This window comes from Eucyclogobius newberryi, unplaced genomic scaffold (assembly GCF_026437365.1).
Source record: "Eucyclogobius newberryi isolate DKJ021-1_F unplaced genomic scaffold, fEucNew1.0.hap1 SCAF_18, whole genome shotgun sequence".
Lineage (NCBI taxonomy): Eukaryota > Metazoa > Chordata > Actinopteri > Gobiiformes > Gobiidae > Eucyclogobius > Eucyclogobius newberryi.
Genome location: NW_027315812.1, coordinates 22,271,479 through 22,295,472, shown reverse-complemented (window position 1 = coordinate 22,295,472; position 23,994 = coordinate 22,271,479). Strand labels below are relative to the sequence as shown.

The 23,994-nt window shown below is 39.8% G+C and overlaps 1 protein-coding gene across 1 annotated transcript in view; it reads right to left on the bottom strand.

The window, feature by feature from the left end:
- The window catches only part of myo3a (myosin IIIA), a 47,929-nt gene extending 37,751 nt beyond the window's left edge, over window positions 1–10,178 (bottom strand). Inside the window, exons 1-3 of the mRNA XM_072451092.1 lie at window positions 10,045–10,178; window positions 9,343–9,526; window positions 7,606–7,740 (exon numbers count right to left, since the gene is read on the bottom strand). Of these exons, the coding sequence (XP_072307193.1) occupies window positions 7,606–7,740; window positions 9,343–9,526; window positions 10,045–10,046 (321 nt within the window). The 5' untranslated portion in view covers window positions 10,047–10,178. The remainder of the gene's footprint in view (window positions 1–7,605; window positions 7,741–9,342; window positions 9,527–10,044) is intronic.
- Window positions 10,179–23,994: the final 13,816 nt, after the last annotated feature.

Below are 23,994 nucleotides of genomic sequence, written 5' to 3'. Positions count from 1 at the left end.
AAGTTGCAAAATGTCCTTTGCTGGAGTGCGTTTTGATTCAAATCACATCAACAAGCAGTGGCACACTGACGGGCACAAACTTATGAGAAAGAGAGTAAAGTTAGCTTCCTTGGCTGTCCTCTTCTGTTATGTCTTTGTCTTCTAGCTTAGTGTAGCCATCTTAGCTTAAGCACCGGGACACAGGGTGTTGCTCTCCCCTCCCCTGGCCCTCGCCCAGGAGCTCCTTGGATGGAACTAGGGTGTGGTTGGCCTTTGCAGTAATTTTAGTTTAGGGGACGTCTTGAGTATTGGCACAAAGTTCATTGTTCATTGTTTTATGTTGCACCGAATCACCAAAGTAAGGTCCTATGTTTGTGAATTCTGTTCATTGACGATGGCAATAAATCTTTTCTGATTCTGATTCTGACAAAGTACTGTCAACCAATCAGACACATACTAGTGTTATGCTAAAATACACTTGAATTAACTGTGATTAAACCATTATTATAGTTTTCACCAGTTCATCAGCTGTATTTATCAATGAAACCCGATGGGGCCGATCGAGTAGACTGACTTAGTGCTTGTGTGAAGGATATAAAAACCTGGATGACACTTAATTATCTGCTTCTTAACCCTGAAAAAAAGCTAGGTCATTGTACCAGGTCCTAAACGTCTGTGAGACTTCATCTGAGCAGTCACACTGGACAATGTCAGTGTAGCCTCCAGTTCTACTGTAAAAAACCCTGGACTCTTATTTGACCAAGAGCTCTCGTTCAAAGCGCATATAAATCAAGCCTACTTTCATCTGCATAATACAGCTAAAATGAGAAAAAATCTTCCCTAAAAGTGAAGCTGAAAAATGTTGTTAAATCTAGTTTAGACTACTGTAAGCTCCTGCTCACAGCGTATCGTAAAAGATCCATTCAAACTTTCCACTGATTCAAAACGCATCAGCAAGATTACAAACAGGAACTAAAAAAAGACAGCACATTGCGCCGGTGCTCGAGTCTCTTCACTGGCACCCCATTGAGTTTAAAATCAAATTAAAAATCCTCCTCCTGACTCACAAAGCCATAAATGACATGGCCCCATCCTACCTCAAAGATGCTATAGAACCATATCATCCAAACTGAGCTCTTCACTCTCAAAATGCTGGCCTAAAAGTACAGTAGGAGGTCGAGCGTTTAACTACCACGCTCCTGTGTGATGGAATCAGCTCCTGTTCATGTTAAAGAGGCCGTCTCTTCATTTAAGACCAGGCTTAAATCGTTCCTCTGTGAAATGGCTTATGGTCAGGCCAGTTTGGAACAAAAATAAAAACAGTTTTCCAGCTACACTCTCCTCTCAGGGAGTGGCACTGTTTCAGACACTGCAGATGCTGACCTGTGGATCTAGATGCTCCACAACTCTACTCTAAACGAACAGCTCTTCTTCTGCCTGAATAAACTCCACAGGTTTCTACTTTCACTTGCAGTTTTTCCTTGCCAAAAAGGAGGGTCTAAGGGGGATATTGGGACATTTGCTAATTTCCTATGAACATAGTTTAATCATATTTTTTGCTGTCGGTTTCAGGCTTACACAAACACATTTAATTTGATTTAATTCATCAACTTTTGTTATCGGAATTATATAACCAATACCCTGCCTGTATTGTGCCAATTGCCCTACAATTCTACAATTTACATCTATTGTGCCTGTTAAGTTGTTTTAATAGTTCACAAATTAGTCCACAACTTTCCATAAGTTATTTTCGTAGCCACATGGTAGTTAGTGTGATATGTGATAAAATGTGAATATATGAGTATATTTCTGTGATGTATTTTATCTGCATAATAGTGATATTTTATCTGCATCATTAGTCTAAGAGAAGAACGGGTGTGTGACAAACTGCATTTGTTTGTGAAGGGGTCGTAAAGATGGGCCAAAGGATGTTGCCCCAGAGGGGGGGGAGTTGCACCCCCCCTTGCAGGCTTTATTTCTACGGAAAAAACACCAAGTGCCTTGATGTGAGGCTGACCAATGAGAAATGTGACCCGCCTATTCCAGAATATCTAATAAAACCAACCAGCATGGGAAAAAACGGTGTGAGACGCGGGGGTGAGACGCAGGAGGGTCAGCCAGGCTCCTTACAACGGCCTGGCTGACACAGTCCCCGCGTTTTCTCCCATGCATGCCATACAAATGTCTGATGTTTCTGTGTCGTTTTATATTCTAAGTTGAATTGTGTTCTCGATGTGTTAAGGAATAGCATCGGTGCATGTCTAATTCCATGACAGACAACCAATCTGCGCTATCAGCACTTACTTACACTAGGCGAGGTGCTCAAGGACACAACACCAGAAGGCACTGTCTGAAGCAAAATAGAACTGCCAACCTTATCCTTAACCTCTTTTACCTTTTCATATTTATATTAACAGGATCAAACTAGTATTAAAAAAATCAGCATGAGACACAAGGCAATTAAAATTAGCATGCTGATCCAAGTCAAGGAAGTACATCCAGTTCTAAGTCAGTTTTCAAAGAATGGTCTAAATCTATTGAATGTTTGGCATCACAAATGAGCTCAGGTGCTTGTTCAGTAGTGTTAATGAAGGCAGTCCATCAAAGAAGAGGAGAAGAATCAAACAAATCAATGGATGAAACAGGTTTTTCTTCCACAATGAGAAACCACAGTGTGTTCGCTCTCATGTGCCATCAATGTAAATCCATATTATACTAGTGCAGTGCCGCGGTCGTCCGGGTTGAATGCAGGCAGGAAACCGTTCAAGAGAGAGTGTTTTATTTGTGGCCTGGTCATTTACTTGAGCCACAGGAGTCTGGGTGTCCACTTACTCACATTTTGGATTTTATGATCAATTAATATTAGCGGAAAGTGGAGACAGCAGAAGATCATAAAAGTGAGGTTCAGTATTTGAATGGTGGCTTTAAGAATTTGTCCAAAATGGTGAATACAAGACTTTCAAGGTCACATCTCAGATTCTTTAATTGTCTATGTAAATGAAAAAAGCAAACGTCCACGGTCCTGATTTTTACATGCAACAACAGCAGAGGACGCAAGGTGCTCACACAAGCAGTAGCTACGAGCATTGAAGATGGTTAGCTCCGTTGTGGGGGATAAAACTGAGTCTGGTGAAGATAAATTGACTTTAACAATGTGGAGCAGCACTGCACATAATGACTTGTGCCACAGCAATAACCCTTTCATGTTGTTTTGCAAACCACTGATTAGATTTGGTTTTGCCAAATTGGCACAAAAATCACTTTCAGGTAGGCTTTGGCATTGATAGAAAATACACAACAGTAATTGTAATACTGTCTACAGATTATTTTTTCTTTAAGGCCGCTGCATCTGAATTAGAGCTGAAACAGCAATATCAATTTAGCCACAGCCCACACTGACTTGGCGTCCCCTTAATGGCAGCAGAAGTGTATCTCTAAGTACAAGCTATAAAGGCCGGACAAATTACTGCCCTTCCCACTGCCAGGCTCACAAATGAAACACACATCCAAGGCTTTTATTTTTCATTAGAGAATAAAAGTCACTCCCATCTTTGAAGTATTTTGAAAGCCGGGTACTGGCAGTAAAATTAGGGACGTCATACATGAAAGCGTGCTCATCTCAGCCCACATCTGCGATCATAAAGAGCAGCCCGGGTGCTGCTACGAGAGGCTAACAAAGTACAGGATGCAATTTGGATGAATCTGGTTCATTACGAGTGGTCGGCGGACAGGGAAGGGCAAAGAAAGAGCCCTCTCAGCTGAGGAGGGATGGGAAATGACAGTTTATAAAGGAGGGACAGCTCCCGTCCTTGTCAATACAGCCATGTGCATCTACTCTAGGCTTTGGAATGAAGACTTAGCGAGTAAAACAGAACTTAGCACTATAATATACTATGAAGGACTTTGTGGTTTAATAGACAAACCATTTACCCCTGAATTGTTAAACCTCATTGTAGAAATGCACAGGGAAAGTGTACCTGCTTTAATCCTGAAGAAAATATTGGATCAAATATCGGTCCCAGATATTGGGTTTGCCAATGTCCTGACTAATATGCCTATACATTGATGTAATACTATTTTGAGCATCTCAGAATGTTTAAATCTGTTCTGTAGTTACTTGACTGATTCATAACAATTACAGAACACATTTGGATCAGTTTTGTTAGACAGTATGTCAATGCTGTTTTAGGGAAATACTGTGATTTTACACCTCTGCTCTGATATCGGTTGATCTAAGATTTCAGCAGAATTTTGAAGCCAAGGCACAGATATTGGTATCAGAACTGACAATGTTGGATCTGTGAATCTTTATTCAAGACATTTCTGCACTTTTGTTGGTCATTTTACTGTCCTTTCACGTTTATCTGATACTTAAACTTATACTTTTACCTTTGAGCACATTTCTGTTGGATGGACACAATATCATCTGAACATTGTTAACATCCACAACACTCCATAAAATATTGAGATTTAAATTTTCCATAATGAATACTGGGTATTCAAATTCAACTGAATGTAATTAGCAAGAAAAAGGACAGTGATGGAAAGGAAAGAAGCCCAACAGGTGAAAACAGTCTGATTTGCATATCAGTCCAGAGCTTAAACTATAAGCTTACATTGCACAATAATGAATAATGAACTTATCATGTCTTTATCACATATGGGTTAGGGAAAATTCACAAATGTTAAAACGGATTGTTTGTATTGGCTTGAAATAGCTATATTATAATAAAAATGTGTATATCAACATTAGTCACCCCCACCTCGGTAAACTATGATAGGCTTTTAATGTTGTGATATGATTATAAACCCAGTTATTGATGGGAAATGTAAAATGATCACAGCCAAAGACAACAGCAAACATGAGGCTGCCCCGGACAGGTGCAGGCAGAACAGACTGTCCTCTGCAGTGAGGTCCAGACTCCAGTCCAACAGTATTTTGATACCAACGCCAAGTAACTGAACGGTCCTTTACAGAGGTCAAGGAAAAGGACAGTGATGAAAAGGAAAGAAACATAAGCCCCACAGGTGAAAACAATCTGAAGGATTTGCATATCAGTCCTGAGATAAACTATAATCTTACATTACGCGACTATGGACACAGGGCCAGCTGATGCAGTCTGGAATGGGAGGCACAACAGCACTGATTTTACTGTGCTATGAACTATTGCTTTTCAAAAATCATCATAGCTGCTTGAGAAATAAATGTATTTTTAGTAGATTTCATTTTATTCTCTTTTTATAGACATATACATACCGTATTTCCCGGACTATAAGTCGCAATTTTTGGGTTAAAAATGCATAATAGAGTAGAGAAAAACATATATAAGTTGCACTCGAGTATGAAATGCGGTTGCAGGTGTGAAAATAACAAATAATATCACATATAAGTTGCTCTGGAGTATAAGTATAAACATAAGTATAAGTCATACATGAAAGCCAAAACTATGAAAAACTTATAGTCTGGTATTTTCTGAAAAGTGCTTTTCAAATTGGGATATTCTTGTGAAATTCATATAAGATCAACAACTTACAATTATGACTGTGTATTACTGTATAACACAAAAATACAACCCCCAATTTGAATGAACACATTTAATAACGATGCCTGTTTTGCTAAATAACTCAAACTCTAAAAATGTGATTCTCGGTCCAGCAGCACCTGCTTCAGACACTGTCATGACACTCGGGCTCCGTCTGTTCTTATCAAAGCCTTTCAGGATCGCTGCCCGTGTTTACCAGATGTCTCCCGGTCCTGTCTGGCTTCAACCAGCGCCGCAGCACAAACGACACGCTCAGAAAGTTAAAAAGACAAAAAAGCCGACCTTCAGCTTTCATCCCTCTGAGTCTGACCTCCAATACATGTATGTCTGCAATCTGACATTTGAAAACTGTTGTATCGGCCACAGAAATATGTATATGTAAAACAGGCAGAGCTTTGAAAATGTAGACACTGCTGTGAGGCCAAAGTACTCTTGGGCTTGGGCGGAATAAGGTGGAATAGCCATTAGCATTAGACTGCAAAAAAAACCTAGTTATGAATAGTGTTTGAGTGTTTGGACTGGTACCAACCCACCCATCAGCCATAAGAAAGTCATTGTTCAGTGTGTAAATCTTTTGGTGTTTTTAGATTATAATTAGCATGTAAATCCAGCATCTGATCTAAAGTCTATCTAACTATTTCTGATGTTGTGGGCTTCTGGTAAGAATCTAATGGCACTATATTTCCCGGCTGTATCACATGTTACTGGTGAGGAGACCAGATAAATGGCATTAAATCATGAAATAACCCATTTTAATGTGGGGATTGGCGTCACCATTCATTTGTATGTGAAGGGACTTTTTATTTGAATTAACTCTGGGTAACATCGGCCAAATGATCGCGCTTGAGCAATGGGCAGAGCATTTTGTGTCTATGGGTCAGAGTGCTAGTAGAATGCATGGTTACCATTGATAGTTTCCATTGATATTAGTTTGTTTGGCCATTTTTCATGAAGCTATTCTACAGAGAAATGGAAACACAATCAGGCCAGGTAGAACCGAGCAGAGCTGAGTAGAACTGAGCGAGGCTGGTGGAAACGGGCCTTCTGTTCTTATGCAAAACAACTCTTTCCTCCAATATAGGAGTTTTCACACAGCAGGAACCTTTTGCAGCTCCTGGTCAATTCTAATACCAGCCCCGTTTTGATGAACAACAGACTAGAGCCACAGTTTGAAGACTTTTTTTTTTAACTCCTGCTTTGGGGCTGGTACTTGCCAGTCAGACCAGTGTTGTAGAATAACTGAAGTAGCCCGATCATAGAGAGGAGAAGCCAAAGACTCTAGATGTGTCAGTGCCGGACACAGAAACATGAGCACTGAACACATTATTATTAGTATTGTCCATTCAAGTCTGCTCCTGCTTCTATGTTAGGGAGTATTATAACCTCTGATGACAAAGACCAGCAAACAAGAAACATTTTTTTAACACAAGTCAAGTACAACACGGCCTTTGTTGTGAAATATGTTTTTACTAAATTGTGATTGAGGGAATTATAGGGACTTCTTTCTTGGTACTGTTATGTGTAAAAAGTCCTTTTAAGAACAGCAGTGACCATTCTTTTATTCTATTTTTGATCAACAGCAGAGCACTGGTCCATTCACATCAAAAATTCACAGGCAATTTAAATACGCTTTCCCTTCCTGCAACTTCAGCACCATTTCCCAGTTATATTTACCGCAGCAGAGCACCAACCGAGAGGGACATCTGACTGTGGGCTCCAATGCGCCAGGTGTGTAAACTAATTCAGCCTGACGGCCCCATGCATGCTCAAATCCCCAACTCTGCTTCAGTCAGCATGAGCGCGCGCTAATCCCCCTCCAACAACACCTCCACCATGCAAACTGGCCCTGCAGAAAATCCCCCAGGTGGCCTACAGGTAACCTCCTCCTCCGACGCCCGCCGTAGATTAACCTGTTACGTAATCCTTCTCGGCCACCTTTGCTCGCACATTCTCCAGCCAGACTTGCTCGATGTCTGCACGCCAGGACCGGATCATTAATTCGGCTCATCGTACTTCAGGTTAAAGGGAAATGCGAGGGCTGTGGAAGACGTGAACTTGTGTGACTGGAAGAATGAGATCGTACCTCCAAGACCAGCCAGAGTTGGTCTCCACATTTCACGTCCTTCTTGTAGTACATGCCGAAGAATTTGACTACGTTGAAGTGGTTGGAGAGGGCTTTGAGGATGTTGTATTCTGCTTCGATTTCCTCATCGATATCCTGCACAATAGAAAAGAAATGTCAAGCTATTTTATATAATAAGAATGTATTGTTTTTGTGTGAGTCACTGCTTGCGTGGAGCTTTAGCAACAGACTTAGTATTTATTCGTTTTGAAAGGAAATGGATTTCTCCATGATTTCCCCATGAATCAAAGGATACAGTTGTTGTTGGTTCTTTTTTACAATGCTATGTTTGCTTCTTTGGTCAAATTAATTCATTAAACATATACATACTACCGGTGCTATTAATGTAAATAAAATTTGCATGCAGTTTCTTTGATTTTGGGAAAAGGACTTTGTTTTGTTTTTTTAATCTAGATTTTTTGGCAAATTAATAAACAGGATTATACAAATCACAAAATAACAGAAAATTGTGAGAATCTTAGGATAAAAATACAGTATACTGTAAGAATTTTCAATTCAATCAATGCTACAAAAAAGTAAATCTAATCTTAAGTGTTTTATTATGTGTGACTGTTTATGTCACATTAACTTAACTTTACAATTTGATTTCATAGAACTGGAAACATTACAACACAGAAGCGTGAATGAAAGAGAATTAAGGACTTCATTATTGACAAAAATGAATATGTCCAATGACAATATTCCGATATTATGTCGTATTATGTAACAGAACTGTGCTAAAACATTTCCTTAAATAAATATTAGTTGAGGTTTGAGAATCAGACATATGTGAAAAATGTTTTATATTGTAACTTCCCATATGAATATTCCTATGTTCTGATATGAAGAAAAGAGCTCTATAAGTAAACTTTGACTGATAGATTGAGTGGATAAGTACAATATAATATGACATTTGAGTGGAGTATGACCTGCTTTTCTTATAGAAGACAAGATTTGGCAGCTCTACATGAAATAATGAGACAGTGATTAAGATGATGATAATGATGGTCTGCCTGTGCAGACTAGCGGACTGAAGATAATCATTTCCAATAATGAGAAACACTAACAAAAGCACAAAAGACTAATGATGGTTTGATAAAGGACAAGCTGCGAAACTGTCCTAAAATATGAAAAAGGACTTTCACAAGTTTGATTCTCAACAATATTGAGACTTATTTTCAAATTGGTTTGAGCCTACTTTTCTCCATGGAAATATTGCTTTGCCTGGGATGTTCCACATGATGGCATTACTTGTCATTAACATGCATTGAATCAATAATAGGTGTTTTTATTGCTCAAAAATGTCTTGAAAAAAGCATGCATATGTTTAATGCCATACTGTGGAACATTACAGGGAAAGCAATAAGACAAGCAGGAGGTAGAATCACTTTCTTTCTCTAAATTGTAAGATTTAGTTAAAGGTGTTACTCTGAAATGGACAAATACTGACAGAAACCATTCCACGAGAAAAGAGCAATGTGTGTGATTACAAAATAAAGGAGGATTTGTCTGATCGTATCTGCCTTGTTGTGTCCCATCTTGGCAGATTTAGCACCACAGAATCAATGGGGGGAATAAACAACACAGACTGAAAGCTCCTAAACCAAGATAGTCTTGTATATTTCAGTGTGCACATTTGTAACATAAAATATACATGATCTTATGTTGTATCACATGTGTGTACTCAAACTCATTTACATGGATCGGGTCCAGTATTTTGACAGCGGCTTTGCTTCCATCAATTTTGTTGATCACTTTGTAGACTTTTCCATAAGTGCCTTTTCCAATGGTCTCAATGATTTCCCACGTGTCCGAGGGGTCAGGAAAGTTGTCGAACACAATGGATTTCCCTGATCGTGGAAACATCTTCAGGAGCGTTCTCCTGACAAGAGAAAGTACACATAAGTAATGACAGGTTTGTGTAAGTCCCACTCAGCGACCTACTGAACGTTACACACAGACTACAAAAACACATGAGCTTATCAAACACACAGATGATTCAATGTGTACTAGCTTGTGCTCATTACTGTTTTATTAAAGATGAGAGGAAAATAAATGATAAATAGGAAAACAATCACAACTGTCCATTGGTTATAACCTATTTACCTGCATAATGCCTTAGTTTATAGGCTCATTTATTATTATTTTAGGCTAACACTAACCTAGCCAGGCCTAAACACCACATGCTGTAGATTAATGTTATGTAATTATCCCACGCTTTACAAGCATCTAGGTTACACTACTACCAAAGCCTGTGTTAAACTTGTGGAGGTAAACTATAGGCTACAAGCATCACCACCATCACCAGTGACACACCTGTGTGTTCTCATCTTGTATCATTTACACCTGTTAAAAAGGAACAGAGAATTACAACTTTAGTAAAAGATAAAAGCTACTTACATTGTTTTACTAAGGCAAAGTGCATTTAAAATCCATGAGTGTGCAAAAGGTTAGCAGAAAGCAGAGTGTTGCTAAAGTGGCCGAGGGTGCATAAACCTCAGAGGAGCTAACGTGGCTAATCTAATCTCACTTGCAATGCTCGGGAGCTGCCATTGGAGACAGTTTCTAAATGGCCAGTGAAATGACGGGATTAACAGGATTTAGCCGTGCCAGTGTGAGCCTTTCCTCATATAGACGCCCAGTCATACACAGTCTGCAGGTTTGGGCCTTCAGAGCAGACCACTGCAAACAGCCATTCTCCTGTTTATGTGGTTACACTGTAGTCTAATGTGTGCAAGTCTTATTTTACAAATATACGACTAGCCCTTTTTTAATATAGATCCATAGCCTATAAACATGCTACAGATTCCAGGAGTGACGTGACTGGCCATTGCCTCCTACTCAAATTCTCTATATATGGCTCTATTTTACATTTAGGCTAGTTATTATAATATTATTTTATCAGTTATTATTGTAATTAGGTATTGCTAGCCATCTTTGAGTTTCTGAATTATTTGTAGGTTTTAATTAGCTCATTAATTGATCATTTATTTTAACCTATATTAAATCAAAAGCCTATTTTTGTATTATGGATGTATCAGTATGTTGGCCCACTGTTTTGGCTAAAAGAGAGAGGAACTCAACTCAAATTCTTGTAGTAGCAATATTAAGTGAGTGGAGAGTACTTCATGGGACACCGAGTACACTACTAGTACTACTGCATTATCATCAGTGTCACATTATCTATGCCGAGCAATTAGCGGCCTGTACGTGCTTCCCCTTCCGGTTAATTGTGCTGTTGTAAGACTAATGTACAGAGCCTAACTAACCAGCAGACATGTTGAATAATGCATCCAGTCAGTATATGTGCCAATACAGCGACACCTGAGAGCAGAGGGTGAAACCTAAGCACCCAGGGGATACCTCTCTAGGAGTAGCCTGTAAGCCATGCAGAGACTGTGTTTGTGTGTTTGCATGGGGTTATCTAACTGAGCCGTCCTAAAGCACTGGTGGCCTGTCAGTGTTAGTTAGTAAAGCATTAGTCTCTGTAACAGGACACAAATAATGAAGTGAGCCTCTGAGGAAAGGCTAGGGTTGCTAGTGTGAACATGTGTGGTTTAAAATGTAAATTGATCAGCCTAAATAAGGTTAATGGCTTAAAAAGTAAATGCATTTTGATCTGCTTTCGGAGAGCTTTGGCGACTTGAAGCACTGGGAAGAAACAGAAGAGCATTCTGGCCACTGAGAGGACACTGACCCGGACTAATCTGTGTGGCCCATGAGTGGGTTTCAGTTTCAGCTTAATCTTGGCATGAGCGAACGTCTAGTTTACAAGGCAAGATTATCTTGATTACTGATCACCAAATGCACGATACTTTCACTTTAGAATTAAGCATAAAAGGCTCAGATTGGTGAATAGTGAGGTCTGAGTGCAGGGGAAGTAATGGTAAACGTTGAAAATATAATTTACATAAACATCCAACAATCTGCTTTCACTAGTCATGAAGAGTTACTTCTGATTATTTTAATTTGGATCATAATTTTACATTTACAACATTTAAAATAATTTGGTTTTAACAATGTGATACTGTGTATGCATACATATTCTATAGTTAATCATATGTTATACATTTATACAATAATAAAGTAGGTGCATAGTGAACCTAATATTCTAAAGCTTATTTACATGTTAGTTCTGAAAAAGCATTATCTTTTTTTTCTAAACAAATACCCTCTAAACAATAGGAAACAGATGAACTTATGAATGTGTAAATGTGTATTGGTCTTCATCACGGCAATTTCAACTACAAATACATCAATACATTTAAACGATTCATCAATAGATGAAAGAGAAATATAGTATAAATGCTGTTTAAAAGAGGCACATTACAATTATATAAAAAGTACATAGTTCCACTGACCTATGATCAAGCACTACGTGAGGATATCACAGCAACAGTGAAGAATTCTCCTTCCACACCACTTCCACATGTACAGCACCATATCTGCCAAGAGTAAAGTAGACATAAGACTCCGTCTTAGCCACTCCTAGAGTTGCAAATAAGATATACAAATTCGGGGCATTTATTTACTTTGACCACCACTGTGAGTTTTAGTGAAAGGAAAACACAATGCCTTATACTCACATTGCAGGTGGATGCAGGTGGATGCAGGTGGATGCCGGGTATCGCCCCAGTCCGTCTCTTATATATATATAATACATCAGTGAAAACAAAGAGTTTTGTGAAGATGGTTGGACATGGTTAGTGGGAGCCATCCACCATGAAGATGTCTATGCCCTTGTGAGTCCAATAAGGCCATAAAACCAGCGGGAGAAGACATGCCGCCAATGTCAACAATGGTAACACAGAGTGGCGCATGGAGAGGCACGTGGAGAGGGTCAGGTGTGACGGGGCATGACTGCGCACTGGCTTCTCTAGTGTCCCATTACACCACATTAGACTCTGCCTTAGAGAGTTTACTTCAGGGAATCAGACAAAATCTGGGACAAAAGTATAAAGATTTAGGAGACAATGAGTGAGGTGAAATCAGTAGTTTATGGACTGAATAAACTCTAGGAATATCAACAAGAGAATGATGGATACTTTAGTGTATACCTTCCCCTATACACTGGCAGGGGTGAAGGAAATTGAGAAGCTGAGGGGGCTGTCTGTTCTGCTGCTGCATGTGGTGATAGAGTAGAGGAGGGTGTTGGCACATAGAGAAGTAGATGAAAAGCAGGAAGCAAGACAGAGTGAAACAAACAGTGATAATGAAGATAATGAAGTGCATATACATAAATAGTAAGGCAAGGAAAGTTTATTTGTAGAGCACAATTCGTGTACAAGGCAATTCAAAGCACTTCACACAACAGGGAAAAATGCATTCAAATCAGTTTAACAGTTTAAGACATAAAAGAGAAGAGTGCAAAGAAAGTCGTTTCAGTCATATGCACAGCTAAACAAAACTGTATTTAGCTTAGATTTGAACATTGTTAGAGTAGAAGCCTGTCTCACATCTTCAGGAAGACTGTTCCAGATTTTAGCTGCATAAAACTGAAATGCAGATTCCCCATGTTTAGTCCTGACTCTGGCACCAGCAGGAGGCCGGTCCATGTTTAGTCCTGACTCTGGCACCAGCAGGAGGCCGGTCCATGTTTAGTCCTGACTCTGGCACCAGCAGGAGGCCGGTCCATGTTTAGTCCTGACTCTGGCACCAGCAGGAGGCCGGTCCATGTTTAGTCCTGACTCTGGCACCAGCAGGAGGCAGGTCCATGTTTAGTCCTGACTCTGGCACCAGCAGGAGGCCGGTCCATGTTTAGTCCTGACTCTGGCACCAGCAGGAGGCCGGTCCATGTTTAGTCCTGACTCTGGCACCAGCAGGAGGCAGGTCCATGTTTAGTCCTGACTCTGGCACCAGCAGGAGGCCGGTCCATGTTTAGTCCTGACTCTGGCACCAACAGGAGGCCGGTCCATGTTTAGTCCTGACTCTGGCACCAGCAGGAGGCCGGTCCATGTTTAGTCCTGACTCTGGCACCAGCAGGAGGCCGGTCCATATTTAGTCCTGACTCTGGCACCAACAGGAGGCTGGTCCATGTTTAGTCCTGACTCTGGCACCAACAGGAGGCCGGTCCATGTTTAGTCCTGACTCTGGCACCAGCAGGAGGCCGGTCCATTTTTAGTCCTGACACTTGCACCAGCAGGAGGCTGGTCCATGTTTAGTCCTGACTCTGGCACCAGCAGGAGGCCGGTCCATGTTTAGTCCTGACTCTGGCACCAGCAGGAGGCCGGTCCATGTTTAGTCCTGACTCTGGCACCAGCAGGAGGCCGGTCCATGTTTAGTCCTGACTCTGGCACCAGCAGGAGGCCGGTCCATGTTTAGTCCTGACTCTGGGAACCAGCAGGAGGCCAGTCCATGTTTAGTCCTGACTCTGGCACCAGTAGGAGGCAGGTCCATGTTTAGTCCTGACTCTGGCACCAGCAGGAGGCCGGTCCATGTTTAGTCCTGACTCTGGCACCAGCAGGAGGCCGGTCCATGTTTAGTCCTGACTCTGGCAGCAGCAGGAGGCCGGTCCATGTTTAATCCTGACTCTGGCACCAGCAGGAGGCCGGTCCATGTTTAGTCCTGACTCTGGCACCAGCAGGAGGCCGGTCCATGTTTAGTCCTGACTCTGGCACCAGCAGGAGGCCGGTCCATGAGGTCCTCAGAGTCCGAGATGGTTCATATGGCATTAACATGTCTGAGATGTACTTTGGTGCTAGGCCATGGAGAGACTTGTACACAAGCAGAGCTGCTTTAAAGTCTCCTCTCTGAGCCACAGGAGCCAGTGCAGAGACCTGAGAACAGGATTAATGTGATGGTACTTCCTGGTTCTAGTCAGGACCCGAGCAGCAGCGTTCTGGATGTACTGCAGCTGTTTTACAGCTCGTTTGGAGAGGCCAGTGAGCAGGCCGTTACAGTAGTCTAATCTACTGGAGACAAACGCATGGATAAGTCTCTCCAAATCTTGTTTAGACACTATATTTTTTTAGATGGTAAAAAGCTGCTGATTTGATGTGGCTGTTAAAGTTCAAGTCTGAGTCCATTATTTCCCCCAGATTTCTAACTTGGTTTGTAGGTTTTAGAGCGAGACTCTGGAGGTGTCTTCTAACATTTTCTCTTTGTTTCTGTGGGACAAAGACAATGATTTCAGTTTTGTCTGAGTTCAGCCGGAGAAAGTTGTTTTGCCTCCACACATTGATCTGTTGGATGCAGTGACAAAGTTAATCCAATGGTCAAAGTGAAACCTACATAAAAATAGTATTCAAAAATATTAAAAACATTCAAAATACTGTAATAACAATACATATCTCTATCAAACGGGTGACTTATTCTATTCTGTTTGAAAGATTTGAAGGAGGTGCTGATTGGTGGAGTTTTTCTTTTAGCCTTGCTGCGTTGACCTTATTGTTCTGCTCATTGTTCATATTTTAACATAGTAATTCTTTTGAGGAACCATAATCTAATTATCTTGAAGTGCAAATGGAAAATGCATTCAAAACGTACATACAGTGATGGTCTTGTTGTGGCTATCAAGAATCCTAAGAGCTTATTTCTAGACTGATTCTCAGGGTTTTATTGTTGTTTTGTATTTTTTTACCAACGTGAAATACCAAACGTTAAATGATCATTGTATTCAAATGCACCTGAAATTAGACAAACAATTCATCTGAACTCATTTAAATTTTGTATAATTTCCCACTTAACCTTAACTGAGGAGAAGGTTTTATGGTTTTGCTTTATTGAGAAAGAAATCCGTTACTAAGCTTTCACAAAGAATAACTAGAGTTTAAAGGAAATGTAGACTTATTCCATTCCAATTTGTGTTTGATGACATCAGCATTCTTTCACAGGATCATGTTGTTTGTTTACATGATTAGACTATTTGTCATATTTTGGTTCAATTACATCCATAAGTAACCTCTTCATGTGGTGGAAAAGTGAGATTTCACGCAGTTATGATTGCAAATTATTGATTCTGCTCAAAACTGTCACAAACTAATTGCTTTAGCAGTGAAGCTGTTAATTTAAGATATTCCTTTATTGTCCCACATGGGGAAATTTCATTGGTGCAACGCAGGTAGATACAGAGGTAGATCCAGAAGAACAGATCACTTATAGGAAGTCTGAAAAACACTTTCAGTAGAATATCTCCTATAAATAAATAAAAACTCCCATAGACAAATAAATAAATACATAAATAAAATTTACAACAAAAATTTATGGTTTTTGTTGTAACAGATGGCTGCTGTTTCCCCTGAACATCCAAAGCGCCTCCACCTCCACGACAGCGCAGTCTGAGATGGATGTGTGCAAAGACGGCTTCATAATCAGTGTTTCAGAAGATGTTTGCAATTCTTCCTCTATAGTAGCACGAAACTAATAATGGCTACATGATTTAGAAGCGGTTTGTACAAATCTACATTATTGTTGTGTGTGTTAATTTGCTCTACATGCGGTGCAGAGGTCAGACATATCTGGCAGCAGCCTTGGAGCGGATTGAAAGAATTGAAAGCCGTAATTAACCCTCTTTTGAATTCATTTAAAAAAAAAATATAAATCAAAAAATGTGCTTGCTGTCTTCACCATACTACTACATACGTTCTGTTTTGTCCTTCTATAATTATGGAAAAAAGACCAGATTCGTTTTTCATGTTGATGTTTAAAGTGAAATATAGCCCATGTTTTTAGGCGCCTTGGAGCCATTTATAAAAGCAAGTCCCGCTGATGTCTCTGTCTATTACACGCTCATTGAAAACCCATCGAGTGGCCCCTCCCACTGCTGACCCCCCCACTGTGTCTGTGTGTGGGACTGGCCCCTAAATGATCAACGACTTAAGTGTGGCCCCCTAAAGCCTGTCCCGCGGGCCCCGGCGTCTGCGAAGGCCTAACCTCATTTCCTGCTCGGCTGCTTTACAAATGGGTCCTGGAAGCAGCCCTGCTCTGAGGATGGAGATGCGCTGATGGTTATAATAGCCTCATGATTAGACTGGGCAAAGGTCCAGAGCAGCACACTCGTCACACAACCAAAATCACTGTTTGAAAAGTGACGCTTCCAGTAGCCAGTATTTAACTATTCTCGGTACATTTTTGGTAGCGCACTGTATTTCAGTGTAAGATCGGAGTGACTTCTCTGGATGGACGTTTTTATAAAAGTCTGAAATATGAGCAATAAATCAAATGTTTTTTCACGATCGATAGTCAGTCATTTGTATTTGTCATTGATGTGCTTTGGTTTTTTAATCTAGCAATCAACAACCAATGATCAGTAAAAATATGTATTTTGGAGCAGAGTTTCAAGCTTTGGAGGAAGAAAATTGACTGTTTAATTTTTGTTTTTGGTCATTATTAAGTCTTGTCTTGTTTATGTTCAGTTGTTATAATAGCAAATGAATAAATTGGGACTTGCCAATAAAGGGGTATATTTTTTATACATGTATTTTTGACATATTATGTAGCTTTATGCAGTAGGTCTGTCAGAGTACTATAGGAGCACTTTTAATATCTATGGAGGCATAAATCATACAAGATTATACAAGAGACGATATCGGGTCTTAAAGATGAGATGTAGAACTAGTTTTGCATTTATAACATTTCCAATTTCATGACATACTTAATTTAAAAAAAACTCTTCAGCTGCCTTATGCAACTTAATATATATATTGTTTGCAAATTTGTGGCAATTAAGAAATAAAAAATAAATATCATGAGATCATTCTCCTTGCAGAGGCATTTTTCCCATCCCTATTATAATAATTCATTAGATGATAATTGACTAATTGAGGACAGAAATAGAAGTGGGTCGAGCCCTCTCGTGTATACTACGTGTATATTCCTATTCATTCATATTTTTTTCTCTGATTTATAAATGTTGTGTGATTATTCAGTCCCTAATTCCCACATATAACAAGTTACATAAGCATAAATGAGCTTAGTTCCCTGACAGGTAGCCTTCATATACTGCTGGATTCGCTGCTCATGACTAAGCCCCAGCACCATGGAGACTCCTCTGATGACACATACCACACATCATCTTTGAAAGGTCTTTATGATCTCAGTAATAATCTCCTGATGCACAGCGCTTATTTTAGTATCCAGAGGAATCTTACTATCAGCTTATATAAATCTTACTATTAGGTTATATAAAGCTTGTTTTCACATGTTAAGGCCATATTCAAACAACTTATTGGCCTGGGTTGGCTTGACTGACTGAAAAGTGGCTGCATTAATCCATTCACAGTCACATATCACAATGATACAAAGGCTAGTTGAGTGTCTGTGTGATGTCACGCAGGCGCTATATGTTCTTGTATTGTGAGTGTTTTTATTATTATATTTTCCATGATTTTCCATTTAGCCAGTTTCAACTCCTCAACCGATTTCAACATGTTATACCTCATTGTGATCGCTTTCGCAGTAGTACGTGTGCTATTACTTTTGACATTTGAACAACTTGTACGTTTTGCAGAATCTTCAAAAGTATTAGTACTTTTTCCCCATTTAAATGAATTTGGGCATTATGAGTGTCCGCGGAATTCTTTAGACTGTATTCTTTAGGCTTTATTCTTTAGAATTTTGTGACGGAGCCAGTCGAGAGAGAGAGAGAGAGAGAGAGAGAGAGAGAGAGAGAGAGAGAGAGAGAGAGAGAGAGAGAGAGAGAGGGAGAGGGAGAGAGAGAGAGAGGGAGAGAGAGAGAGAGAGAGAGAGAGAGAGAGAGAGAGAGGGGGGAGGGAGAGAAGGAGGGAGAGGAAGAGGGAGGGAGGGAGAGAGAGAGAGGGAGGAATGGAAAATATAATAATAATAATAATAATAATACAAAATTTGTGACATCACTCACAATACAAGAACATGTAGTGCCTGCGTGACATCACGCGCAGATTATGTTCTTGTATTGTGGAGAGGGAGGGAGAGAGGGAGAGAGAGGGGGGGAGAGGGAGAGACGCAGACACTCCAGCAATGACTTAAGCCATTGCAGATTTTCTAGTTGGTAGATAGTATTTGAAAAGATGTTTAGCCTGCTATTTGATGACCTCTGGATTCTGACTGCCCTTTGGAAGCCAGAAACGTCTCAATTTCAGCAGTTTATATCTCTGACACTCAAATTTGAATTCTCTTCCAGGCACACCTGACAATCCCTTAACACACTAGTATTAAGATAAGATAAGATATTCCTTTATTGTCCCACGTGGGGAAATTTAATTGGTGCAACGCAGGTAGATACAGAGGTAGATACAGAAGAACAGATCACTTATAGGAAGTCTGAAAAACACTTTCAGTAGAAGATCTTCTATAAACGAAAACTCCCATAGACAAAACCTCCCATTACCCAACAAGGGATGGAGGGGAAAAATAATAAAGATAAAAATAAATAAATAAATAAATACATAAATACCATTGCATGTGATCATGACAGTAATTGCACATGAATACGTGTCACGACGGCACATGGATTGCAGATGAATTTCACAGTAATTGCACATATGACGGAATTGCACATGGTTAGGTCAGTATTGCGAGTGTTCAGGACTAACAGTGTTTGTTATCAAGTCTGACAGCAGCAGGAAGGAAAGACCTGCGAAACCTTTCCCTCCCACAGCGAGGGTGGATCAGTCTCTCACTGAAGCTGCTCTCCAGAGCATTCCCCAGCACATTGGTGTAAAAGCAGTCCTGTTCATTTTGATTTATTTTTTTAATTGCAATTCAAGCATGCAGTATATTTTTGGTCCGTAAAGAGCTATTTATGTTGTAGAATTCTAGTAGAATTTACTCAATGTTGACCTATTTAACTTGATTATGATAGTAATTTGAAAGAGGAAGAAGAGAGCAGCGCCCCCTTATGGTGACTCGAAAATAAATACAGGCCACGCGGACCTGCAGAAATGGGCTAAACGAGGACATGTGTGGCCTTCTTTATATTTGACCCAACTACACACAGACGTCTCGCCCCAACCGGGATTCGAACCATGGACCGTTGTGCTGTGAAGGCTTTCGTCACTGTGGAGCCAGAAAAAATGTCTAAATGTGAGGACAGGACGAGCGGACTTCCGGGGCGGGTCAGGCACAGGTGGGGGCGGAGTCGGGATTGGTCACAGGGGGGCGGAGCTCGTGGAGGACGGATGCTGGTCCCTTAAACTTCTACTTACTTATAGGCCAATTAAAGTGCTGATTATGGCACTGGCCCACGCTTTGTGAAGATAAACTACTTGTATCTATAAAGTAACCTCGTATTAGCTATTAACCCAAGCATAACAGCTGTTTTTTTACAGTTGCCTCCTGTCAAATTAGAACGTTTCCTCAAGGATTTTATTTGGCTTAAATTGATATATAGCATATAGCATTTATTTAATTATGGATGTTTTAAATGTTTTTTTTATTGTAGCATCACCTGCTTGTCTTAATATATAAGTTGAATGTCGTACTGTCAATAAGTAACAATGTATTCATGATTTGAAGTTGATGTAAATTGAAAAAAAGTACAAAAATCACAAGACATTATGCACAAAATCTGATATGTTCAAAGGACAGACCAAAACATCTGAAAAAGGCTTATCTGAGGGATTGACCCAACAAAACGCCTAGATAAGTGTTAGCGAAAACACATTACGGTTTAATCAATACAAAAAACGGGCAAAATTATGCTTGAATTACTTATATTTCACTATTTTTCACTCTCTTCTAGTGCGGGTGGGTCCATCGGGCTGAACATACAATGGTGTGAAGGACAAATATCCATTCGTGAAGGTTGATTGACAGATTGATAAGGCCATTGATTCAACTGTCTCCCTCTTTATGTGTGAATAGTGGGAATCGATGGGAGCCACAGATCATCATCCACTGCCCGCCCACTGGACCGGCCCACCGCGCACAAGGGTAATTTCACACACCTCATCAAATCTGTGCTTTTATTGCGTGTCCAAACCAAATCAGGATGTTTTATTCTAAGCTTGCTGACCTGCTCCGGTCACACTGTATATGCCTGTTCTGTGTGGTTGGCACCGTACTCCGAGATTAGAGCCAATTTAGATCTAATGTTTTTTATTTGTACACGCTCTAGTTTATTGTTGTTGTAAGATTTTGGTAAGTGCTGAAATAAGCTCACAGTGGGTAACAGTCGATAAATGATCACCCAGAACAGTTTTATGTGCATTCCTTGGTGAAAAATAGGATCTGCCAAAGTTGATCTTCTCTATATGGGTTTTTTAAAGAAGAAAAAATTGTGTACAATAACTAAGCAGTTGCATTGCCCTTGCCAAAATATGGAATGTGTAAAACTCATTGGATTGGACTTTCCTGTTGAGTTTATTTTGTCCTCGCTCTCCCATTTTTTTTGGTTTGGAACTAGTTTAGTCGCTCTCCTCAACGATGCCATGATGATGATTTTTATGTAAAATTTGAAAGACTATGGGGCACTGAAAAGGCTAATTCAGGCTCATTACGTTATGGCTCCAAATAACAATTGTTTTAGTTGTCAACTAGCCCGCAATTACTATTTAAATTACTCAACGATGGTAAAACCATTTTAAATACAGTTTTAACCAAATGAAACATGGAGACTAAAAGCGTTTGGATAGAGAATATTTACAGTTAAAGTACATTATTGATGAAAGTAAGACCTTTTTTTTTTTGACATTTTGATTTAATAATGCCTCAGTCTTTGTCCTAAACATGTTTGTCATGTGTTTTAGTCCAGTTAACAATTTACGAGTCACAATTAGCCGATGAATTGTTCATTTAAAAGTTTCTCATACGTTTATGGATGTATATGGATGTCAAGCTTTATAATATAGGTCAGTCATTACAATGCAATCACAGCTCATATAGGCAGTAGTATGACAACAGCATTTCCCCACTACACAAAATATACATAGTAAAATCTGTTGTATGAAGAAATGCAGCCATCACTTGTTCTGAACAGTGAAAACGCATTGGTCTTAATCAGCGATGCCTTGAAGGAGATTTGAAGGAGGGAGGCTCTGATTGTTGACGCTCGTGTGATGCAGATGAGCCCGTGGTTTGGTCAGTCTGTCCTTGTGATTGAATGAAGCCCCTGATGAGGCTATTGTGGCGGTCTGGACGTGGGAGGAATGCATGAAGAAGGCTCCTGGCCCGACTGTCATGGCAGCCTTTGTGAGGAAGCACCAGGCCGTGTCCTCCCCAGCTGTGGGCACATAAAGTCCATCATGAGTCGCTTAAATCACTATTAGTATTGTGCACTTGATAGAAAGAGCATTAGGCTATCGTGGCCGCTGCATGTACACATGTGATGCTTCATTTGGCTCTTTGTTGCGCTGACTTAGTACACCTGCTTCCACAAAGAGAAAGGTCATTTTAGTTTCATTTAAGTTTGATTTAAAAATGCAATTGTTTTTGTGGGGAAACCAAGTCAAATGTTTATAAATGTAACAGTTTTAAAAAGGCTGCAAAAGGCTTTTTAGGCTTTAGGCTGATAGAAAATAAAGAAACTGCTGTGTATTCTTACAAAAACGGGTATAAAGTCATACAATTACACTTTTGTAGTTCATTTTACAGTCCATTTACATTTTGTGCCACATTTACATGTTGGGACAAGTATTTAACATTATGTACTGTATTTATTGTTATATTCTCAGTGTTGGAAAGTAAGTGAATACATGTACCGAAATCAGAAAACGATATTCCGGATTTGGTTGAATAAATCCAGAACAAACGGTGAAACAAAAACAAAAAGCTGTTCAATGTGTGTTGTGTTTTTACTATATCCAGTCCAACTTTAGAGTTCAGTACACAACAATAATTAAAACACAGCAATGAAATAGACGCAGAAATGCATGTATTCTTCATAACACATTTTACATAACAGTTTATATAAAAGAATGATGTTGAATAACCACTCTGTGTGCCTCTTATATTACATTGGGTGCCTTTAGTGCGTGGAGGAGTGATTCGTTATGGCCCATGTACTTATTTATAGTAACCTTTGATGCGGCAGAGGCATTCTTTCTTAGAGTTTCATAATTTACATTTACATTTCTGAACATGAAATGGGCAAATGACAGCATATAGTTTAGCTGCATTCAAAACAAGGGTAAATGGAGCACTAATGACGTTGTAGATGGAGGTTCACATCACATTGGCCTTTAGAATGTGTTTTTAGTTGGAGGGTTGGTCTTCTCCTAGTGGCTATTACTTAAATATCAGCCAGAGCATAAAAAAGCAGTTTTTATCCCCCGAGGTCCACTATGTTACATCCCCCTATCACAAACCCAATGTTATATATAGCTTTTTAGAATTATGTGACGTATTTGTTCTCATCAAAAACAAACAGAATAGCCCAGCCCTGTGTGGAAAAAGTGTGTTAACGCTGTAGTCTAGACGTCCACAACTGCATTATGAAATGGGGAATTTTTAGGCCATTTTCCCCCAGTTTTACCATTTTGGTAAATCGTATGAGCAGCAGATGTGACAAAGGGATAGTGTTACCTAGCAACAAAAAACTAAAATGTAGTTTACATTTTTTTCAAACATTTGTATTATTATTACATGAACCAAATGCAATAATTACCATGGAACATTATTTTAAGATTATGACTTAAAGCCCCACTGTGTAATAGACTTAAACACAATTACTTCATTCCAGCTGTTTCTATAGAACGGAGGGAAAAAACCTTGTGTGAAGGGGCTTGTTTCTCCACAAACTTTTGTGTAGAATTTTTTTCTGGTGGAGGATACTGGTCTGTTTTCATGGAGAATGTTCTATTTTAGTTTGGTTTTATCTTTCCATCATGGAGTAATGCAGGTGGCGAGCCCGCTACAAACACTCTTACGCGGTGCTGCTGTCATGCTTACTTTCATACAAAACTATGTCAATCACTTAAACGAGTAATTACACAGCCATTCAAACGAGTAATTCATTCAAAACTACTGGACTGGGACCAGCGTTAACCTAGTGCCCTCTTCATGACATGGGGACTTACAAAAATAAGTGTTTTGTCTTGTTTAGGCCACTCGCTGCACACGTGAAGGGAGGAGGGTTTGCTTATATCCTCCAATCAAAGAGGCATTCTTCAAAATGTCTGCAACTAATCAAACGTCACAAGTCCAAATACGCTTGAGTCCGAGACAAAATCTATCACGTCTTAATCCAAGAAATGCACATAGCAACTCCAGATTACAGCAAGAGTTTTATTTTATTGTTAGCTTTTTCAAATAACACTAATGTGAGCTCCTTTATCCTGTCTTCTCATGCTATAAAATGAGTTCTGTCGCGCACTTGAGTTTGGGTCTTCCCTCTCAGTGTGAAGAGTTTCATTGACTCCAGGAGCTTTTTAGAATCGCTCCCCCTCCTCTTGACTTTCATACAATTGTGTTTTGACAAATGAATAATCAGGATAC